The sequence below is a fragment of the Halichoerus grypus genome, chromosome 4 (assembly GCF_964656455.1).
Source record: "Halichoerus grypus chromosome 4, mHalGry1.hap1.1, whole genome shotgun sequence".
Taxonomy (NCBI): Eukaryota; Metazoa; Chordata; class Mammalia; order Carnivora; family Phocidae; genus Halichoerus; species Halichoerus grypus.
In genome coordinates, this window is record NC_135715.1 from 125,446,162 (window position 1) to 125,470,243 (window position 24,082).

At 34.4% G+C, this 24,082-nt stretch overlaps 1 protein-coding gene across 6 annotated transcripts in view; it reads left to right on the top strand.

Moving 5' to 3' along the window:
- SLC4A10 (solute carrier family 4 member 10) overlaps window positions 1–24,082 on the top strand; it is a 300,268-nt gene that overhangs the window by 79,226 nt on the left and 196,960 nt on the right. For 3 of the 6 annotated variants that reach the window (XM_078070882.1, XM_078070881.1, XM_078070884.1), the window contains exon 1: window positions 2,700–2,946. The exons of 1 other annotated variant lie outside the window; for it this stretch is intronic. In XM_078070882.1, the coding sequence (XP_077927008.1) occupies window positions 2,866–2,946 (81 nt within the window). In that variant the 5' untranslated portion in view covers window positions 2,700–2,865. Of the gene's footprint in view, window positions 1–2,699; window positions 2,947–24,082 lie in introns of those variants that run through there. 2 more of the 6 variants (XM_078070883.1, XM_078070880.1) reach the window with 2 other exon arrangements.

Below are 24,082 nucleotides of genomic sequence, written 5' to 3' on the forward strand. Positions count from 1 at the left end.
TCTATGCCATAGCCAGGGTAATGTAAGACTACAAGAGTGGTTATGTTTGATGGCTTCTCATTCCCCTAAGGATAAAGCTCAATGGCTTCTAAGTTCTAAGGCTTCCCGTGCTTGGACTTTGGCTCATTCTTCTAGCCTTATCTCTCCCTTCTGTCCCACTTACCCTTCATGGTCCAACCACCTGTATTTACCATTCCTTGAATGTGACCTGCTTCTCAGTTTCAATAGTACTTGCTTAAGGAGATACTTTCTGATCTCGAGAGTAGGGTCGGATGCCCTATTACTGTTCTTATATGGCCTCCTAATTCTTCTGTTATAACAAAACATGTTTAAAACTTGTTTAATTATCTGCTTTTGTGATGGCATATTTTGTGTTGTCATGACACCTTTACAGTGTCTGACACATAGAAGGTGTTTGATATTTTATACATTAAAGAATGAATATAGAATGGGAGATGATGTAATTTAGGAGGATCTTATTGAGAAGATAGATCTTCAAGAATGAGTTCCTATTTTGTTGACAAGAGAGGAAATACTGCACAGATAAATCATGTTTCCCTACATATAATTTTCATCCAGGTGTATGATTGTATACATACAGCCAAAATCCCAAATTCTTTGTCTGGGCTTGTGCAGTTAGAGGAAGTAACTTCTCTAAAGGGATAGTGTGGATCAGGCTATTAAAGAAGCCTAATTTCTTTCTTTATTTTTTACCAAAAAATGTATATTTTTAGGTGTGATAACTGTTTTCCCCAGATATATTGAGCTATAATTGACATACAGCATTGTGTAAGTTTGAGGTATACAACATGTTGATTTGATACTTATATATAGCAAAATAATTATCACCATGGTGCAACTTTCAAGTATGTAATACTATATTATGAACAATAATCACTATGCTATACATTAGATTCCCAGGACTTATTTATCTTCCAACTGGAATTTTCTACTCTTTGACCAACATCTCCCCTATCCTCCCAGTCCCCCGACCTTTTCCTCCACCCTCCAGCTTCCTAAAGAAGCCCAGTCTTTAAGATTCATTTTGACTGGGGCGCCTGGGTGGCTCAGTCATTAAGCATCTGCCTTCAGCTCAGGTCATGGTCCCAGGATCCTGGGATCAAGCCCCACATCGGGCTCCTGCTCCGCGGGAAGCCTGCTTCTCCCTCTCCCACTCCCCCTGCTTGTGTTCCTGCTCTCGCTGTCTCTCTCTCTGTCAAATAAATAAATAAAATTAAAAAAAAAAAAAAAGATTCATTTTGACTAGTCTCCACAATAATACATATTATGCTCATCAAATGTCATGAGTGGGAGAAGGGAAATTAAACTGAGTTATTAGTCTACATTTATCTAAAACATTTTCTGTAAGCACTTAAGCTATCATTAAATTTCATTTAGTTTATTTCACAGGTATATAAACAAATTTTCGTAGGTATATAAATAAAGTGTTCATTAACTCAGGCTATACATAATGTGAAGGCTGTTTTAGGATAATAATACATTGTACTTGGTGTCTTAATTTTGAATTCAGTTAAATTGATTATAATTTTAGCTTATTTTTTGTTTTATTTCTAAAACACAATCTTTTGTCACTTGGTAAAGAAAATATTTCCATATTACACTATATGTTATCTAACTGGAATTTAATATTTAGAGCCCCCCCAAAGAAAATATTTCCATTTATAATTTTAGAGGACATTGTTTCTTTGTTATCAGACTACTTTACCAATCTTAAATTTCATGATTCCACTTTGTTGTGGTGAAAGAAAGCATTATAAGAACCTTGCTAAACACAAATAAGATGCAGTGAAAAATCACAATAAAAATGCCAATAGCTTACATAGGTTTCATTCCTATGTTTAACCATGCAGTTTTGGAATTTGACAATAACACATTGTATATGTGAAACTCTTTAGAAGAAGATGTTAAAATATAAAAGATATTTTGATTTGAAGCATGTTGGTCTAAAGAACATGAAATAAAAATGAAGTTCTTGAGGGGCCCCTGGGTGGTGCAGTCAGTTAAGCGTCTAACTCTTGGTTTTGGCTCAGGTTGTGATCTTAGGGCCGTGAGATCGAGACCTATGTTGGGCTCCTCGCTTGGCATGGAGCCTACTTAAAAGACTCTCTCTCTCCCTCTGTGCACCCCCCCAGCTCTCTCTCTCTCCAATAAATAAATAAATCTTTAAAAAAATGAAGTTCTTGAGAATTAAAAGTGAATATGCATTTACCTATTTGTCAACTGTTAAACACAGTTTTCAAAGATTGCCAGAATAAAAATTCTTCATTTTTAAGGACTTCTAATTTTGATGGGTTGGATGAATAATGATACATATGGTTTGGAGGGAAGTTTCCTTTAAAAGAGAGTACAATTTGCTTATTAAATCATTATACTAAAGCTTAGTCATTTATGAGGAAAACTGACTAATAGTTAAGAATTGATATTTTAACATGGCATTTGCAGCAGACACATTGGATACTTAATTAAGTAGAACATTGCTTATTTTTTAAAGGATTGACAAAATCAAACTCTTTTTGGCAAGTGAAATTTTTATAGTAGCAGAAGTGGGAAACCTAAAGGATGTGGCTCATTCTCTGTTTGGATGATGCAGAATTGCTCCAAGCAGTAAGCTTACTGTTTTCAGACAGCATTAGCAGCTTCAGCAAATACAACTGTGTCATCGTCCCTTAATACGGGGTGTTTGTAACTGCAAAGGGGAGACGATAAACAATATATGTGATCTGATATCTTCTTGATGGCTTAAACAGATACTGATGGACAGATCTGCTCTTTGATGTTGTCTTCACTAGCCCTGAAGATGCTGAGACATAGAGATGGCTGTGATTATCTTTTATAAGACAGGAAATGCAATCTTTAGGGGTTTCTGGAAATAGAAAGGTCATGCAGTCTGGAACCTGTGAGCCTTTTCAATCTCTAAGTCATCAGGTATGACTTCATGAATTATGATGATACTATTAGATTATAGAGTTATTGCTTTTTCTAGCTCTTAGTCATGTAGAATGTATTAATCAATGTAATTGTTTATTATTATCAGATTTTTCTTAGGATATTTGAACAAGTGATATTTATAGTAATAGATACCAGCTGAACAATATGAATTTTAGAAATGCATATGTGTGTGTGTTTGAGTTTGTGTTTACTTGAGCTTTCTTTTTTTTGGGTAGTAGGAAGTAAGGAAAGATTCTTTTTTGTGATTAAATGCAAGGTTTGGGGCTCTCCAGATTTTTCCAGATTAAGCCTGAATACAGTCAAACTGCATCTCTTATTTCAAATGATAAAAATTGCATGATTTGTTCAAACTGATAAGGATACCTCATAGCAAGCTGCTTATAGATAGTGACATATTAAAAAAATTTTTATCTGGAATTTCATAAGCACAGAAATAGATGTTGCTACCATTGTAGGGTGCAACCACACAGCAGTACAAGTTTGATGAGTGGAATCATGTTTACCAGCATCTGAGCTATAAGCTGATTTCCTGAAATTTGTGTTTCAGTATCTGAACTGTTTTAAAAGGCATAAATTTAAATTATTTCTCCAATCTATAGAGATAATGATGCTCTTGGTCCTCTTAATGTAGATATCTGCTTACGGCATTGCTTATAGCTGAAAGCAGATGAGAAATCTGTTTTTTGTTTTTGCTTTTGTTTTTTACAAAGAATGCTTGTGACATTTAAGCTTGTTTAAGATTTTTTGATCCAGAGATACTCCGCATTACTTTCATTTTCAAAATGAAAAGACTTGACTACATTAAACATGTTAATTACAAAGAGTAAAGAATCATCACAGCAAAGAAATTGGATTTATATTTCCATTTTATCCTGAAGCTCTGCTATTTATTTTAAACTATTTTATCAAGTTATAATGCATTTAACTTTATTTTGTTTTAGCATTCCTTCAGAATGACATAGTAGGGCAAGAAAATGTGCCTGTGTTTGACATTCCAATTTTGAAGAAAAGATTTTTTTTTTTAATTACGCATATTTCTTTCTTAATTTTAGAGACCTTGTTAGATATTTGACCAGGTATTCCATATTAAATGAGCAAAAAAAGGTTGAATGTTGCAGCATTTCTCGTCAGAAAGATTGTTTTGTCTTCATGATTCTGTAGTATAGTTAGGACTTAGTGCCTCATCAAGGTGATGCTATAGTAATAAAAATGAATATGTTTAGCAGAAGACAGAATTTAGAGTCTAAAACAATGATTTAATTCAGTTAAGGGGTTAGTTTCTCCTTTTTAATTAAAAAGACATTAAAAATTATACCTACTGATATTGGCTATAATTTATATGTTATTCAGGCTACTTAGCCAGCTTATATTCTTATTAGTAGGGAAGATTGCCATATTCTTAAGCTTGATTAGTTTTGGAATTATTTGAATATACCTTTTAGTTGCAACAAAACCTGTTTAATCTGTTAGAATTTATTTCCAGTATTTGCATGTATTAGTCGCTATGAGTACATTCTGTTTCTTGGCATTGCTTTGGGATTCCTCTAGGTATTGGTTTTACAGCGTTCTGCTATTTTTCACTGTATTTATGGCCTTTCAAAGGAACCAAACCATAAAGATTTTTGATAACTTTCCTTTAGTGGCACTTAAAGGATATCTCAATAATTTTGTAAGGTGAAAAAATTACTGCCTTAGAGTTGTCATTTCTTTTACAAATTGGAGAAAAATTTCTTTCTGTTGCTATGTCAAAATGCATTACCTTAAAAAGTAAAGATTGTTCAGAATGTCACAGACAGTTAAATTTAATGTCAACCTTTTTCCCTTTGTGGCAAGATGATCTTGACCTTTTGAATGGAATTGATTGTAAATCTGCCCAGTAATGATTGGTCATCTGCTTTTTACAATGGCTGCCTCTGTCTTTGCTATTTTACACAGCATTTCATTTTACATTATGAAGGTTTCTAAAGCTAAGCTGTCTATAAGTAACTATTTGAGTATTGTTCAGTTCGGTCAGCATTATGTGGAAGCTGATTATTTGCACAATACTATGTCTGGTGTTGTGAGAAATAAAGAAAAGAAAAAGTTGTTTCTTGCTTTCAAGGAGATTATGAGAAAATGTACACAATGAACCATGTTTACGTTTTGAATTGACTTTTCAAAGATGGCATGTACAATCAGTTTTAACTTCATTTAAACTGATGAATCCTTGGATACGTTACATATGACTCTTTTTCTTTTCATGTAAATTTCTTGGAATTAGAGCAATAAAAGATTGGGTCAAAGTGTATAATTAAGCATTTCATAATTTTGACAACTGCATTAAATTCTTTTATAATATGTAATTTGTTGTACCAAGGCATTATAAACTGTGAATCAATAAAATAATTCTGTATGTTTTATAGGCCATAGTTGGCAATTGATGTTGAGAGTAAGGTGGATCTAGTCCGTTGGTAGGAAACAGAAGCAGGGACCTCAAGAATTAGCTCAAAACAGAGATGTGACCAGTCCAATCTAATTCTGTATTATGGAAGGGGGCTTTGACTTCATAGAGATTAAATTTTGGAAATAAAAAGTAGCAAGTTTGGGAGTGTTTGATGCTAACTAGGTCCCTGGGGAGTTTTTTCAATAAAATTGGGGGACTAGGATTTTCTTCATGCTTTAAGAAAGGGGACTGAGAAGAACTTCTATGCATGTAGGCCTTAGCCAGCTAGCTGTTGGACATCCAGACACCACTTCTTATCTCTTTCATACCAGTAATGCTGGCTGAAAGTAACAGGGAGGTGGGAAGAGCAGATGGAAAACCCTTGTTTCCTCCAGAATCCTAAACTGGGGCATGCTGCCCAATAGTGCCTCCAAAGTACCTGTTTTCTTATATTAGAGCAACAAAAAAATGATAGGCAAATTTTTCTGGTTTGTAATAGTTAGCTGGCTGCAGTAAGAGGTGGTGAGTATGGTGGTTAAGTATCTGGGCTGCCACATTCACTAGGTTCAGAGCTTAGCTATACCATTTACCAGCTATATGATCTTGGGCAAATTACTTAACCTTTCTGGGCATCAGTTTTCTCATTTGTAATATAGAGATAATAATGGTACCTACCTCAAAGAGTTGTTGTGAAGACCAAGTGAGATAATGTATATAAAACATTTGTAAGACTACCTGGTATATAACAAGCACATTATTACAAAAATTATTTGTTGACAAGACATTAGTATATACATTCTATGAGTTAGGATGGGCTATTGGCAGGTGTTGGTGATGGTAGTCATGCAGGTTAGTTTTGTTATCTCTCCATTCTCCTTATGAAATAAGGAATTCAGTTAAAAACAGAGTATACTGAGATAAAGATGGCTATAAAAATGCAAACAAAGAAAAACATCCTACATCTGATTAAATTCTAACATTTACTGACTATAGGAATTGTGATTTGATGAAAAGTGTTGTGTTTCAATTTTTTTTGCAGCTGCTTGCTAGGCTGACTTAAACTTTTATTAGTAGTCTATGTATAGATTCTTTGCTTTCTTATGTTATACCAACTACTTCATTCATGACAAAAAAGATTACTGGACTTTGTCAAGTCTTCTTTAGTTGTAGTTGAAGATTAAAATTTAGGAGTAAAAATCCAGGTTTAAGGAAAATAATAGAGAAGTTTTACAGCTTAGATTTAATGATCTGAGTTATTTTTAATTATTAAAAATGTCCAGGACAAAAACCTTCACTGAAAGTTAAACACAACTTGTTTTGTTTTAATTTTTGTTTTTAATTTTATTTGTTAATGAATATTTTTATTCTAAATGAAAGACTAAAATGACATTATAAATAATAGTGTTATAAATGCAATACTGTATATGAATAGAACAATTCATGTTCCTATTTGATAGAGTATGCTATTTTGAATTACTGGCTTTATTAATGTAAAAACATCCATAGTTGACCCTGGAGCAATGGAGGGGGGGTTAGGGATGCTGATCCCTTGCACAGTTGAAAATCTATGCATAACTTTGACTTCCCTAAAACTCAACTACCAGGAGCCTACTATTGGCTGGAAGCCTTACTGATAACATAAACAGTCAATTAACACCTCTTTTGTCTGTTATATGTATTACATACTGTATTCTTACAATAAAGTGAGCTAGAGAAAAGAAAATGTTGTTAAGGAAACCATGAGGAAGAGAAAATACATTTGAAGTACTGTACTGTATTTATATTAAAAAAAATCTGCATGTAAGTGGACCTGTCTGCTTCAAACCCATGTTGTTCTGTCAAGCTCCAGAGTCCAAGTGAGTAACTTGATATTTGGATGAAATGTAAATGTTTAGGTATTACATTTTAGTTCTCTTTTCTTGAGCAATTTTCTCAATGTGCAAGTATTTTCCCCAAATTGGCACAGGGTCAATCAAATCTCAGCACAATGCAATTTTTTCAAATAAACAAACATACAAAATCTTATGATGTTCTAGTAAGCACAGTACTAGGCAAAGATATAAAGACCAATAGGCCCCTGCTTCAGGAAATCACATTTAGTGAGTCATAAACACTAAATACATGTAATTGCAACAGAATGTGGAAAGTAGTGAGTGCCTTGGGGATTCAAAAGAGAGAAGAAAGAACACAAATCATTCTGCTGTGAATTCAGTGGGCAGAATATTTCAAGCTGAGTAGGGAGAAGAGAGGAGAGGCTAGATGAGGAGTTAGGGAAGTACAGAAAAGGTAGCATTTGAGGTAGACCTTGAAAACTGTCCAAGATGGGGAAAGACCATTTTGGGCAGAAGAAACAACACGAACAGAGATAGGGAGACAGAAAGCAAATAATATGTTTGAAAAGTATGGAGTAGTTCATTTTGGCTATAGCCTGGTGGGGTAATTCAGGCTAACACAGGAAGGTTTGTTGGGACCAGATAGTATAGTCTTGAATTTTAGATTATGATTTCTAAACTGAGAACATTTCTGTGCTGATTTACTTATTCTTGGAAGAAAATAAAATAAAAAACCAAAAGAGCAGCACCTATATTTTGCAGTCCTTCTTAGAGCTCTAACCCTCTTGAGACTTTGAAAATGAAAATTAAATTCCTGAGTAGATTTAGTAGTTAGTAGACAAGGTAGGGGGTAGAAGCAAAATGAAGGATTTTAATAAAATTCTCTATCAAAATTGCATGTGAGAGCATTTCTGTCTATCCACAACCACTCAAAAGTCCTAGATTTCAGATCCTAAGAGACCTCCTGCTTGTCCCTGATGTAAACTCTGTGTTATTGGTAGGTAATCTGATTTAGCTTTGGCTTTATTTTTGACATTTCCTAGATCAAGGACAATCTAGCAGGATCATTTTAATACAATGACTATACATGTCACTATGGTGAATATTTGGATAATAAGGACTTTGTCTTTGGGAAAATTGGAGATAGAAATGCTGTTTATAATCATGGAAATTGTAGGGTTATTTTAGCTTTACTCTTTGTTCATTTAGAGATGATGAAGTAAATCATCATTGCTAAATACTTTTAATATCGCTTTCAAATCTCCTCCATGCACCAGAAGCATTTCAGTATTTCCTATGGTTAATAAAAAAAGCTGGGTAACATCCAAGAGCAGATTTCCTTTAGATGTGACAGCTGGGGTGTGACTTTGTTATCAGACCCAGGAAGATGATATTTGTGCATGGGAATTGTGAAAAAATTGGAATTGAATACTCTTACTAGCACATTATCTATATAAAGTATGTCAGAAGTGAAACTCTTGGAATACCACAAGTGCAAGTAAAAATGAAACCGGACACAGTAACTCTTTTGGCTCTATTTTTAGCAGACCCATATAATTGAGAATATTCTGTTTCTTCCTGTAGAAGTCTGAATTACTTGAAAACACCATTTTCTAGTTCTTGTGAGGTTTTTCTTATTAATCCTTGTGCTTCACATTGCCTGGAAAAAAGTTATATTTATAGTAGGGACCCAACAAAATTTCAGTACTTGTTTTAGCATCATAGATCCATTTCTGGGAGAAACCTTGGAGATCATTGAGCTTTGGGTTACTTTAAAACTTTAAAAATTTGAACATGTTTTTCTCAAAAAAAAGTAAGTAAAACACACTTAGTGATGTGATCCTTTCCACACCCCACGCCTTTCAAAAATGATAATATTGATATTTATATTGATAATGATATTCCTTTACCAAACTCCTCTTTCTAAAAGGCGAAAGAGCCTGGTTTCAATGAAGTACATTGCAAAATGTGCTGCATATAAGTGTGTACATCTATTCCTATCCATTTATTTTTTTTAAGATTTATTTATTTATTTTAGATAGAGGGAGAGCATGAGTGGGAGGGGCAGAGGGAGAGGGAGAGAATCTCAAGCAGACTCCATGCTGAGCCGGAGCCTGACACAAGGCTTCATCTCACGACCCTGAGATCATGACATGAGCCGACACCAAGAGTCAGTCGCTCAGCTGACTGCACCACCTAGGCGCCACTCCATTTCTTTTTTTTAAAAAAATGTTTATTCAATCTCGTAAGAATTTGTCTATTGCAAAGTATAGAGGGAGGCAGTATAGGATAGTAGTTAACAGCTAGTTATCAGGCTGGACTCCCTTGTCTGGATCCCATGTCTTCTACTTCCCTGGCAATGTTTATTTTAGGAAAATTGCCTGATCTCTATTTTCCTCAGTATTGTCTTCTGTAAAATGGGGATGCTAAGTTGCTAATCTCTAGAGTTCTAATGAGAATCAATTGAATTAATCAATTAATACAAGTAAGGTACTTGAAACAGTGTCTAGCTTAACAAATATTTGTTATTAGAATTACTTCCACTGGAAGGAACTTACGTTATGTATATACACACATATTTAGCACATGCATATATACATCTATACACATACATTTAGTACATATGTGTGTATACATACATATACATTATACTTTAATTATATACAGTATACTAAGTAAGACACTAAGTAGCTTGCCTAGGATTAAAATTGCCAGCAAAGGACAGGATGATATGGGATTCAAACCCGAAAGTCTAGCTCTAGAGCTCTTGCTCTTAACCACTGTGTTATACTGCTTAGGGTTACATACACTTGAATTAGGTAGCCAGGAGTAAGTCACTATAGTCTAAATGCCAAATGGAGATAAGAGATGTCAAGGCAAACTGAAACTGCTGTGGAGGACTTCATGGAGGAGGTTTTAACTTACTTTCATTATACTCTTTTTTGGTTTCTCTTCCACTACAAAAAATACATGTGAAGTCATTAGCACAGTTCCTGCCATAGTGCTCAATAAATTATAGTTATTATTGTCATAATCTTTCTGATAATTTCTTCTCAATCTCCCCTAGTTGGTGCAATCTATTTGAAAACAGTACTCATTTATACTCATGACTTACATTACCAACTAGTGATTCTTAATTGTGACTATGCATCAGAATCGAATATTTAGTTTTCTAAAAACATTGAGGCACCAAGCTTATCTCAGAAGTACTAATGTCTATGGAGATAGAATCCAGGCTTCTACATTTACAGAAAGCTTTCCATGTGAATCTCATGAGCAGCCAGAATTGAGAACTGCTGCTTCACTTGGTGATTTCAGAGTAGAATAGAGTAGATTCCAAATCCATAGCTCAAATCTGCATCTTAACCTCATTCCAGTGTTTCAGACATTGCATCGTTAGACATCTCTGCTCATTTATTTTATAAATATCTCAAACTTGCTATGTCCCAAACTAACTTATCACTTTCTCTTCAAAACCTTTTGTTTTCCATAGCATGATGACCTGATCATTTTTTTCAACTTTTTTTATCCTAATCTTAGATCTAATTACTAACCAAGTTATGTAGATTCTTTCTCCTAGGGAGTCTAAAGTTTATTCCTTCTTTCCATTTCCCATTGTCTTGACCTTAGTATGAATTCATATTCATTTTTCACCTGAACTATTATAATAATTTTTAACTGATATTTCTTTTTCTTCCCATTGCCCATCCCCAAAGCAACCCAGTCATTATCACTCAGCTACCTTAGTACTCTTTCCATAATGTGAACCAGGAACAGGCATTTGCCTACTTAAATTAATTCTAAGGCTCCTCTTACTTTCAAGATAATTTTCCGAGTTCAGATAAGTGAGAACATACAGTATTTGTCTTTCTCTGACTTATTTCACTTAATACCCTCATTCCATCCATGTTGGCACAAATGTCAAGATTTCCTTCTTTCTCATGGCTGAATAATATTCCATTGTATTTATTTTGTCCATTTATCTACCTTTGGGCAAATTAGGTTATTTCCCTATCTTGGATATTATGAATAAAGTGACAATGAGCATAGGAGTGCAGATAGTTCTTGAGATCCTGATTTTATTTCTTTTGGATATATACCCAGAAGCAGAATTGCTGCATCATATGGTAGTTCTATTTGTAATTTTTTGAGGAATGAGGAAGTGACATTTAAACTTAGCCATCTTTAGTTAAACCTAGTCTAAATTCTATTAGTTAGATAGAAACCTTTTTTTTTAAGATTTTATTTATTTATTTGACAGAGAGAGACAAAGCAAGAGAAGGAACATAAGCAGGGGGAGTGGGAGAGGGAAAAGCAGGCTTCCTGCTGAGCAGGGAGCCCGATGTGGGGCTTGATTCCAGGACCCTGGGATCATGACCTGAGCCGAAGGCAGACGCTTAATGACTGAGCCACCCAGGCGCCCCTAGGTAGAAACCTTTTAAAATGCTGTCCTTTTTGCATATAATGTCTTTGGCCCCTCATTTCTCTTTATATTTGCCTGGCTCACTCTTTATTCTGCCTCAAGATTTATTTAGATTAAGTATTGCCTCCTACTGAAACATTCCCTTAATTCCTTCCGAGTGAATTAAGTGTTTTTCCCTAATGTTCCTCTGGATTCCAGTATTTACTTTAAGTGAAGCACAATACATTCTATATTTTAGCCATGATTTTTCTTGTCTTGACTCTGAACTGTTTAAGGGCAAAGGCAGTGTCTTATTTCTTTAAAGCTAACACAAATACAGTGCCTGGCACATGGTAACTATTTAATAAATTTTTGTTGAGTAACAGAAAGGGGAATTAGTATGAAAAGTTCATGGAAAATATGACCTGGACACCATTAGGAATTCATATTACCTGAAGTATATAAGTAGAGTTGAACCAGACTAAAGTTTTTAAAGTTAAATTAAGGAATTTTAGGTTTTATGATTAACTAATATAATGCCTTTGCAGTGTAGCATATTGACCTGCCTTCAAACCAGTCTCTACCCCTTAATAGTTAAGGGTTCTGGCAAAGTTTCTGAGCCTCTTTAAGTCTCAGAATACTCATCTGTTTTTGAGGATTTCTAATGAGTAAACGTCTGTAGAGTTCTAGCACTGTGCGTGGCACATTGCAAGCATTACAATGAATGTTAGTTCTTATTATTACTGCAATTATATGGAACACGAGAAAAGTCAGACAGCTAAGAGACTAACAATATCAGAGTGCAGAGTTAGAATTATCCAGTGATTGACCATTCAGATTGCCATCAGAAAAACAAAATTTTAGTTCTAATTCTAGCTCTATTATTGCCTTACTGTAAAGCTTGAATGTATCTGATTTTCCTCATACAAAAAATTACAATAAAATAGTATTAATGCTTTTTCATCAGGCTGTTATAATCATTTGGGATGTCTAAAGAAAAAAAACCTGTCAAATTAAATATAGTGGGGATTTGTATCTTTTGAAGTCACTGATATCACATGCTTTTGTATAAGTTGTGCCATTTGCTTGGAATGCTCTTCTTTTTATTCCTTGTAATCTTATTTGTCCTTTAAGATTCAATTTAAGCATCAGTTAGTGGTATTACTGCATTCTCTCTAATATAATTAATATGTATAATTAATGTATATTATTATATATTATTCTCTCCAATATAATTAATATATATAATTATATATAATATAATATATTAATATAATATTAATTAACAATTATAAAAATTATAAAAATTATAAAAATTGAAATTGTTCTGTAGAACACCTGTGTGACAAAATTAGGAACCAAACACAATAAAATTAAGCGAGGACAGACACTAAACACTAAATATCGGGCTACAAGGCATTGTTTCACATATAAATTATGGCTTTTTGCTTTAAAGATGTGTCTTCTTCAAACCATAATGGCAACAGTACTTTTCAGTTACTTGATGTTAGGGTAGTCATAGCTAACTGTATCTGGCTGCTTGCCAATCATTTGATTGACTAAGTCACAAATATTGTAATATTTCTGTAGAATTTGAAGTCTTATATCTTTCTTTGTTCTTCCTATTCCCCTTCCCTCCTTGAAAATTCTCTAGAAACTTAGATATAAATGAGGTATACATATATAATGCATTTTAAAGTTTTCTTTTCCAAGTTACTATTATTTTTTCCAAGTTACTATTATTTAAGAAAATAAATTCTTACATAAGCTTTCATGTATATAAAATTCATATTTTATCTATTAAAAGTACTTTTATTCATTGGAGATGACCAGTTCATAATTAACTGGATTTTCTTTTAAATGTTTTCACATTTTTATTTATTTTTTAAATGTTGTATTTATTTATTTGAGAGAGAGAGAGAGAAAGAGAGAGTGTGCACAAGCTGGGGGAGAGGGAGAGGGAGAAGTAGATTCACTGCTGATCCCAGGACCCGGAGATCATGACCTGAGCCCAAGTCAGATGCTTAACTGGCTGAGCCACCTAGGGCCCCTAAATGTTTTCACATTTTAAATTACAAATGTAACTACTACATGGTCAGTGTTAATGGATTTTTCATCTCAAAAGCAGGCAATTTAGCAGGCAATTGTGTTCCATTCTCTGGTCCTTTTTGTTGTCATCATGGACTTACGAAAACTGATTATTTGTTTAAAATGAGAAAAGCTTATCTTCAATGTCATATTAATTCATTTCTTGGTTTGGTGTGTGTTCTCCAAACTTAGACTGATTTCTTTCACAAACTTCAGAAGATGGAGGAATCTGAAGTAGAGAGGAAACGGAAGCTGTGTTGTGTGATTAACTGAGATTTTTGTTTTAACGTTGTGGGGTCCTGAGTTTTCTCATCTTTAAAATAAGGATCATGGATTGGATGATTTTAGAATCTTCCCAGAAGCCATATTTCAAGTCCATTATTCTAATATTTCCAGTTTTAAAGTTTTAAGTCAATATTACCCTTTCTTTATTCACATACTTAAAATTATCTGTTGGGGGCGTCTACATTTTTTTTTTTCATTCTTTCCTTATAACGTTGACCCTTTCTTTTAGACATTTTTCATCATTTTTTCTCTTTTTTTTTTTTTTTTTAAGATTTATTTATTTGTCAGAGAGAGAAAGAGCACAAGCAGGGGGAGCAGAAAGCAGAGGGAGAAGCAGGCCCCATGCTGAGCAAGGAGCCTGATGTGGGACTCAATCCCAGAACCCTGGGATCATGACCTGAGCTGAGGGCAGGTGCTTAACTGACTGAGCCACCCAGGCACCTCATCATTTTTTCTCACAGTTCCATTATTTTCATCCCTTTTCATTTTATTTTATTTTATTTTTTTTATTTTTTATTTTTTTAAGATTTTATTTATTTGCGAGAGAGACAATGAGAGACAGAGAGCATGAGAGGGAGGAGGGTCAGAGGGAGAAGCAGACTCCCTGCTGAGCAGGGAGCCTGATGTGGGACTCGATCCCGGGACTCCAGGATCATGTCCTGAGCCGAAGGCAGTCGCTTAACCAACTGAGCCACCCAGGCGCCCCATCCCTTTTCATTTTAAAATCTCTGCTCTCACTTAGCTATTTCTACACCAAAGAATATGTTCTTTACTCTCTGTTCCTTAAGTTCTTCCTTTAAGACCTTTCTTCATTTCATAAAAAAGCACGTTCTATCATTCTATTGCATTTTAAAGGAGTACTTTTAAATAACTACCCAGTTATGCTCACTGTTTTGATGCAAAGACAGTAATTTATCTTTATGCTTCAGCTAAGTTTTCCAGCATTTTATCTCTGCAAATATGAATATTGAAAAATTACTTATATCAGTGAGGAATTAGATAAAAATCTTAGTGGCCAATACCACAGGAAAGACTAACTAAGCTATATGACATCAACCTTTAAAAATATGTAACCACTAGGGATACCTGGTGGCTTGGTCAGTTAAGTGTCTGCCTTCGGCTCAGGTCATGATCCCAGGACCCTGGGATAGAGTCCCGCATCTGGCTCCTTGCTCAGCGGGGTGCCTGCTTCTCCCTCTGCCTGCTCCTCCCCCTGCTTGTGCTTGTGCTCTCTTTCTCTTTGACAAATAAATAAACAGAACCCTTAAAAACAAAATAAAACAAACAAAAAATATGTAACCACTATATAGTATAATTTGGAGAAGTATAAATATAAAAATATTTTCTTGTTAGGATAGGCTAAGGTATGTTGCAGTAACATCTCCAAAATCTCAATGGTTCATACAATAAATACAATAAATGTGGGTCAGAGCTGAGACTGGGAACTTCTCTTCCACATAGTCACTCAGGAATTCAGACTAAGAGAGGCTTAATGATTTTATAGCTGGACCACCTGGACCACCTGATCTCCCTGGTCTCTGCCCCTGGGAAGAGAGGAGCACAAAAAAGTCGCACTCGTTTTTCTGTACTTTGGCCCAGATGTGACACACCATCACTTTTGCTTATGCCCCTTCGGTCAACACTAGTTACTACAAGTCCCTGAGAAATGTATAATATTTTTCTTGTATCCAGGAAGAGAAAGAGGACAACACAATATTGTGAACGTTAGTAACAATCACACTTTAAGATAAAAAATCAAAATATATAACTATGTGCATATTTATTCTTATATAGATTAGAGGAAAATGTAGAAAATTGTAAAATTTAGAAAGAAGCTTGAATGCCATTTAATTTTTTTCCCTAAAATATCTATTGTTGTTACTGTTAATGTTGTTTATGTGGTATGTTAAAATTGGGAGAAAAATGGCTAAGTTTTGAGAAAATGAAGCAGTATGTCACACAGTAGAAAGAACATGAATTTTAAAGTCATATAAAATTTGATTCAAATCCTAATCCTGTCTCATATTAGTTGTGCAAGTTATACTCTTGGGCAAGTCATTTAACCTATCTTAACTGAGCTTCAGATTCCTCATCTTTGAAGTAGGGATAAAAATATCTACCTTCTAAAACCATTGGGAGGATTATATAAGATAAAGTGTATTTACTTAACTAATACTAATGTAGAACTCCCAGGTATTATTTTATGCATGTTAGCGATATGTAACTCATTTAATCTTCGTAAAAACCATATAAAGTAAATACTGTAATCCCCATTTTGCATTTGAGGAAACCGAGACAGAAAGAACTTGCTCAAAGTCAAATGGTTAAGTAAGTAGTAAGTATCAAAACTGGATATGAATCCTGGTCGTCTGGTTTTAGAGATTTTCTTAGCTACTACTCTGCTTCCTCTTATGGACCTTTTCTAAGTGCCTATCAACAGAATGAGTTTAATAAATAAGAAATATTTATAGCTATAATGCTAGCTACAAATCAGTTTTGGCTGTTTCTATTATATAATAAGTAGAGGAACAGATTATTCACATAAGTTTCTAATAATTGGAGTTTGGTTCTTCTACATAGAGGAAATTATAACATTCCAATTTTAGTATATGTGCTGCCGAAGCGAGCACGGAAATTCTAACATCTCAATTGAACATCAATAATAGTCTTTGGTCTTGTGAAGGGAATAAGTAGTTAAGCAAATATAAGAAGTTATTCATCTTCTTAAGAGAGCTGAACAATGCAGGGGTTGGGGTCTTAACCCCCATACACAGTTGAAAACCCATGTATAATTTTGACTCCCTCAAAACTTAACTACTGATAATCTACTGTTGACCTGAAGCCTTACTGATAACAGAATCAGTTAATTAACATATTTTGTATGTTATATGTATTATATTCTGGAAAATGCTATTAAAAAAATCATAAGGCAGAGAAAATACACTTACTGTGTTTATTGAAAAAAATCTGCATATAAGTAGACCCACACAGTTCAAACCCGTATTGTTCAAGGGTCAACTGTATGCATTTTTATTCATCCTTTGCCTTTTTCTCATTTCCCATTTCTAATTTAATTCCATTTCCCCCCATGTTTAGGGTTTTTAATTTTCTTTCTATATATCCCTTGAATTTTAAAAATTTGAATTAGAGAATTTAAGAACACAGGTGTTTTTGGTTGGTTGGTTTTGTTCTTTTTTAGATCTAAAGGGGAAAGTAAATAAAATGGCCCTCTCCACTCCCTTTCTCACATATTTGGCATTTGTATAGGAAAATCACTTTACTTAAAGTTGATATTAAATATAACAGAAGTCGATTTTTTGTAACTACATCACTAATCAGGTTTCTACCACTTTATTAATGATACCATAGAGCATATCACTAATAAACAATCACTGAGGTTAAAGAAAAAAATCACCAAACTGCTTAGACTAGCTTATTTTGCTTTTTAAGTATTTAAACACTACACTTTTCATCACTTATGGGTATACTCAAAGTATCTCCTTTCACTGCTTGTTTTCTTATCACTGAATTTCATCTTCTAATGTTTTATTTATCTCACTCCTCAGTACCATTTTATTTACCTAAAAATATCTTGAAATTTTTCTGTTTATTTAATCCATAATGACTTATAAATATTATTTTATTATCCCCATTCTCTGGCTTGGTTTAGTTTTGCTTATATTAGGAAATTTCTTTCCATCTAATTATTGAATATGCAAGCCCACTTCACCTATAAATCATTAAAATACGGACACTATGAGCTTATTTCTGTTTAAATAATTCATATAATTTACTATTGTGTATGTAGGCCAACTCAGAACTGTCCTAGTTTATGATGAGAAGGCCAAATACTTATGTAGTGCTCTAATTGTGTAGATTCTTACAAAGTTGTAAAGAACAAGTGCTTACTGTGGAAACGGTAAAAATTACTAATTAGGGGCTTCTGGGTGGCTCAGTCAGTTGAGTGAGACTTCAGCTTGGGTCATGGTCTTGGGGTCCTTGGATCAGCCATGCATTGGGCTCCATACTCAGTGGGGGAGTCAGCTTGTCCCTCTCCTATCCCAATGCTCCTCCCCCTCCCCCTGCTCATGCTCTCTCTCAAATAAATAAAATCTTTAAAAAATCTTTAAAAAAAATCAAAACCACAATGAAATACAACCTCACACCAGTCAAATTAACAACTCAGGAAACAACAGATGTTGTTGACAATGCAGAGAACGGGGAACTCTCTTACACTGTTGGTGGGAAAGCAAACTGGTGTAGCCACTCTGGAAAACAGTATGGAGTTTACTCAGAAAGTTAAAATTAGAACTACCCTACAACCCAGCAATTGCAGTACTAGGTATTTATCCAAAAGATACAAACATAGTGATTCGAAGGGGCACATGAACCCCAAAGTTTACAGCAGCAGTGTTCACAATAGCTAAACTATGGAATGAGCCCAGATGTCCAACAGATGAATGGATAAAGAAGGTCTGGTATATATATATATATATATATATATATATTATATAATGGAATATTACTCTGCCTACAAAAAGAATGAAATCTTACCATTTGCAATGACATGGATGGAACTAGAGGGTATTATGCTAAGCAAAATAGGTCAGTCAGAGAAAGACAAATATCACATGATTTCATTCATATGTGGAATTTAAGAAACAAAACAGATGAACATAGGGGAAGGGAAGGAAAAATAAAACAAGGTGAAAACAGAGAGGGAGACAAGCCATAAGACTCTTAACTCTAGGAAACAAACTGACGGTTGCTGGAGGGGAGGTGGGTGGGGAGATGGGGTAACTGGGTGATGGGCATTAAAGAGGGCACTTGATGTAATGAGCACTGGGTGTTATATGCAACTGATGAATCACTAAATTCTACCTCTGAAACTAATAATACACTATATGTTGATTAAATTGAATTTAAATAAAAAATTTTAAAAAAGAAAAAGATTACTAATTCTAAAATGTATACATATACTTCATCCCCTTCTTATAATTGATACTAACTGATATTATAAGTCTATAGTATATCAGTAAAACTATCAGGATTTGGGGTGACAGAAGTGGAGAAGGGTATTGATATATGGAAGAGTTATAAATGTTATTATCTTAGGTTAAAGCACAGATAGCTACATGAATGCAAACCAAAAATGACCCTTATTTACACTGAAGAAAACAATATAAAAAGAAATCAGCTATTGTACAACTAGAAAGGATTCTAGAAATCATGAAGTTGGTTTTTAAACTCATTTTTATTTTCTTTATATTTGTTTATGTCCTTCAGTTTCTTGTCTCAGGATTCCTTCTTGCATCTCAGACATCCTTTCTGGGATTATTGTTTTTCTGAAGTATATACTTTTAAATCCCTTTACAAAGGTTGCCTTAGTGATAAATTCTCACAGTTTCTGTTTATCTGAAGTGGGTTTCTTGAATGATAACTTAGCTGGGTATCCACTTCTAGATTTACAATGATTTTTCCTTAGCATTCTGAAGATATTATGTTACTGTCTTCTGGCCTCTATTTTTGTTAGTTTGTCATTCCTATGTAGGTTATCTTTTCTTTTTCCTTTGCTGCTTTAAGATGTGTCGTTCTGCAGTTTCACATGGTATGTGGAGGTGTGAATTGTTCTTTAATTATCCTGTTTGTGATTCATTATGATTCCTGAATCTGTGGATTCATGTGTTTTATCAATTCTGGAAAATTTTCACCTATTATTTTCAAATAGTATTTCTTCCTTATTTTTTCTATTCTTATCTTCTAGAAATCCATTTAGGTATATGTTAGACTTCATCATATTATCCTCATTTTTAAAATTATGAATATTAGGGACACGTGGGTGGCTTAGTCAGTTAAGCATCTGCCTTCAGCTCAGGTCATGATCTTGGGTCTTGGGATCAAGCCCCAAGTTGGGCTTCCTGCTCAGCAGGGAGTCTGCTTCTCCCTCTCCCTCTGCTCCTCCCCTGGCTTGTGCTCTCCTCTCTCTCTCTCTCCCTCTCAAATAAATATATAAAAATCTTTTAAAAATTATCTATTTCATATTTTTCATATCCTTATCATTCTATGCTATATTCTGTGTAATTTTTTCAGATCTTTTTGCCAGTTCCCTAATTTGTATATCATTTGTCCAGTCTACTTGTTTTACTCATCTATGGAGTTTTCAATTTTAAGGATTATATATTATATATATATATATATATATATATATATATATATATATATATATATAATTTTTCTAATTTCTAGAAGTCCAAATTTTTCATATTAAGATTTTCAGTCTTGTCCTGGGTTTTAGAAGTTTTCTTTGCAAGCATTTGGATTGTTAGGAGAACAAAATCAGTAGCTTGGTAATTTAGTATCCAGTCTTGCTCTGGGTCCAACTAATATCTTTCACCCTTCTTCAAATAACCAGGATCTTGTCTGGATACTTGTGACTGAACTACTAATTTGCCCCCCTTGTCTGCCTGACAAAGATGCATTGATTTTTTTAAAAAATCAGCTCAAGTGTCTCTTTCAGTGGAGTCTTTACTGACCTTCTTGGAGAAAAATAATAACTGTTATGGTTGAATGTCTCCTATATGAATTTCTTTCATAATGCCATTGTTGTTATACTTAATGTGAAGTCTGTAAGCTCTTTGAGGGAAGCAACCATGTTTTATTTATTTTTGTGGCCCTAATGATACAAATAATCATATAAATAACAATAATAATAAATAACATTTACTGAGAACTTGATTAGCAAATTCAAGAACTTTACATGTATTAATAAGTCACTCGACATACAGATTACATAAGATGCCTAAAATCACACAACTAGGAGTTAACTGAAACAACACTTAAATTCAGGTATAGTCCCACATACAAACTCTCAGTGTTTATCCAACACTGCCTTTCTCTTGACCTCCTAAATGGGAGCATCAGCAGCAGAGGAATAGCCATACCAGCAAGAACTTGGACCTGAGCACCAAACAAGCCCATGGGGATGTGTCAGATGCTTAAAGAAAGACGCAGCAGGACAAATGAAGGAAGGCCTACAAGACAGATGGAGCCTCATAGGACACTTATGAGCAAGCAACATGAAGAGAGAAAAGATAGCATGAAGCAACAATAAGGAAATCTAGCAGCCATTAATATCATTTTCTGGGTACCAATTGGGTTCATATGCAGAACTGAGGCTCTAGAAGGACTCTTAAGAAAAAGGCAGGAATCATCCACAATACAAAACAAATTGGGGGCATCAGGTGGACAAAAAAGGCAGGAACTCAATTGCACAGGTATTAGTGCCTTTTAAAATACTATCAGCTAATTAAAACTGATCTTAACTTCTCAAATACTTTTTATCCTTAAACCATCAGATGTTAGGTGTGCCTGGGTGGCTCAGTCGTTAAGCGTCTGCCTTTGGCTCAGGTCATGGTCCCAGGGTCCTGGGATTGAGCCCCGCATCGGGCTCCCTGCTCAGTGGGAAGCCTGCTTCTCCTTCTCCCACTCCCCCTGCTTGTGTTCCTGCTCTCACTATCTCTCTCTCTGTCAAATAAATAAATAAAATCTTAAAAAAAAACCCCAAAAAACCCCCCAAAAACCTATCAGATGTTAGGCCCAGTAGGAGAGAGAGTATTTTTTAGATTACAGTGTAAGTAATAATAATAATACTGTATGTGCTGATGAAATTTATCCTGAGCCAGAAATAACTTACCATTGGAAGGTTTTAATTTTACTGACTTAACTGTGTAGTCCACCAACTGGTCTTTAAGGTTTACATGGGTGGAGTGTTCCAAGTAAATGAGATGAGAAAAATCTTGAAATTTTTACATGATGATTTAGTTTATGCCTACTTAGCCCTATTCCTCTGATAGCATTTTATTCTCCAATTCTTATCCTCAGTTCCATTTTTTTTCTTATATGCCTAAAGATGAAATAATGGGGTACCTGGGTGGCTCAGATGGTTAAGTGTCTGCCTTCGGCTCAGGTCAAGATCCCAGGGTCCTGAGATTGTATCCCACATCAGGCTCCCAGCTCCGCGGGGAGTCTGCTTTTCCCTCTCTCCCTGCCTCTCCCCCTACTTGTGCTCTCTCTGTCTCAAATGAATAAATAAAATCTTTAAAAAAATAAAAAAATAAAAATGAAATAACACATTTACTTTGTATAAGTAAATGAAACCTAACTGCCATCTCCCCAACTCAGTATTTTGGAAAGGAACTCAACTGACTGTTAAAAATACATAGGAATGGGGAAAGAGTGATTTATTGGGCTACTTTATTTTTTAAAAAATATTAAAAAGATTTATTTATTTATTTGAGAGAGAGAGAGAGAGAGAGAATGAATGGGAGGGGCATAGGGACAGGGAGAAAGAATCTCAAGCAGACTCCATGCTGAGTGCAGAGCCCGAGCCTGACCTGGGGCAGCATCCCAGGACCCTGAGATCATGACCTGAGCTGAAGTCAGGAGTCGGATGCTCAACCGACTGAGCCACCCAGGTGCCCCTGGGGTACTTTAGAATAAATGTTTCCTATGACTTAATTAATACAATATATAAGACAGATTTAACTTGTATTACCATGAGATAGTATAGTCTACATTATAGAGTAGATACCACACTCTAAATACCTAGTTTCAAAGCAATACCCTAGTAAATAGGTGGGTTTATTTATTTTATGAAAATATAGTATGCTAAATGAAATTCAAAGTTAGGCTTGGCTTATGCTTAGATTCCAGTTTGGCTAGCATTTATTGAACTCTTATGATACGTTAATTTCTGACGATGCTCTCACATCTCTTGTCCTATTTAATATAGCATAGTAAAACTAGAGATTAAATGGTTGATTTTTAATACTTGTATAATACTTTAACTTACATGGTAATGAAAAAATAGCCTCTAGAGTAAATACAGATGCATAAGTTGAATATTAATATTGAATCCAAGTGTTAATGTTCAGTTTTCTTAGTTTCATAATTTAAAGTAAAAGATAATAAAAATAATAAACACTTAAAAACCTAGCTCTCAGATCATGTTTATAAAATATGTGTGTCTATATATTTCTCCTCATTAAATCAGTAGTGGAAAACGTTTCATTTAAACTAGCCAAGATATTAATCCATAGGCTGAGAGAGACCCTGTAAACTGAATTAAAAAAGTAATTTTTTTCTCCATCAGACTTAAATGGAAAAGAGGAAAAATTAACTGTTTGCACTAAAATGTTTTGTTTTATTGCAACATAGAAAAATAACCAAGCACAATATTCCATACTTTTTATCGATTTTTTTTCTATCTGTACCACCTGCTATATTCATTTCTCCAATCTCACACCTACCTTGATGTGGGAGTGGGGGCTGGAGTTAGAAGGATAATCTTAATCAAAAGGCACCTTGGTGCATGTGTGTTTGTTAGCTCACTTTGTTCATGAAAATATTTTATGATATTAAAGAAAATATTTTGAAATGGCAAAAAAGGCACCTCATGGGTAGAAATGTATACATACATTTCTTGAGTTATGGGGAACATTCTCTGCAAATGTAAAATACTCCTACTTGATTAATTATTCTATTTTCACTCCCTTTCACACATCTAGAATTTTATTCTATGTCCTCTTTTCATTTTTTTCAGAAATTAAGTATTCTTGACTTAATCATGCCTATTGAGAGTTCTTTGATGACTTAGAGTCTTTCCCACCATTTTATCCTCTACCCTTCATTCAACAGTATTTTTTAATTGGTATTTCCTAGTCAAAGTTTTGTACATAGGTTGCCATTTTGATTCTATGTCCATCTCCACAAAATTTAATGTCATGGATTTTATTCCCTAAACATGATACATACGTATAGGTTAGGGTCACAGCAGGAAAGAGTCACTTGAAAAGCATGATAAAAAGGTTTAATGAAGGGACTATTTTTTAAAGGCATAGACAGGATAAAGGGAAATCAACAGGGTTGATGAAATTCCAGGACCTTGCAGCAACAGAAAACTGTCACTATTTCTAGGCCTGAAGGCGCAAGATGTGGGAACAGTTAATGCAAACTGGCAAGATCTAGAGCCATAGGGGAGTCAGATGACAAGATTTTGTCTGAGATAGAGAAATACAGCTATTG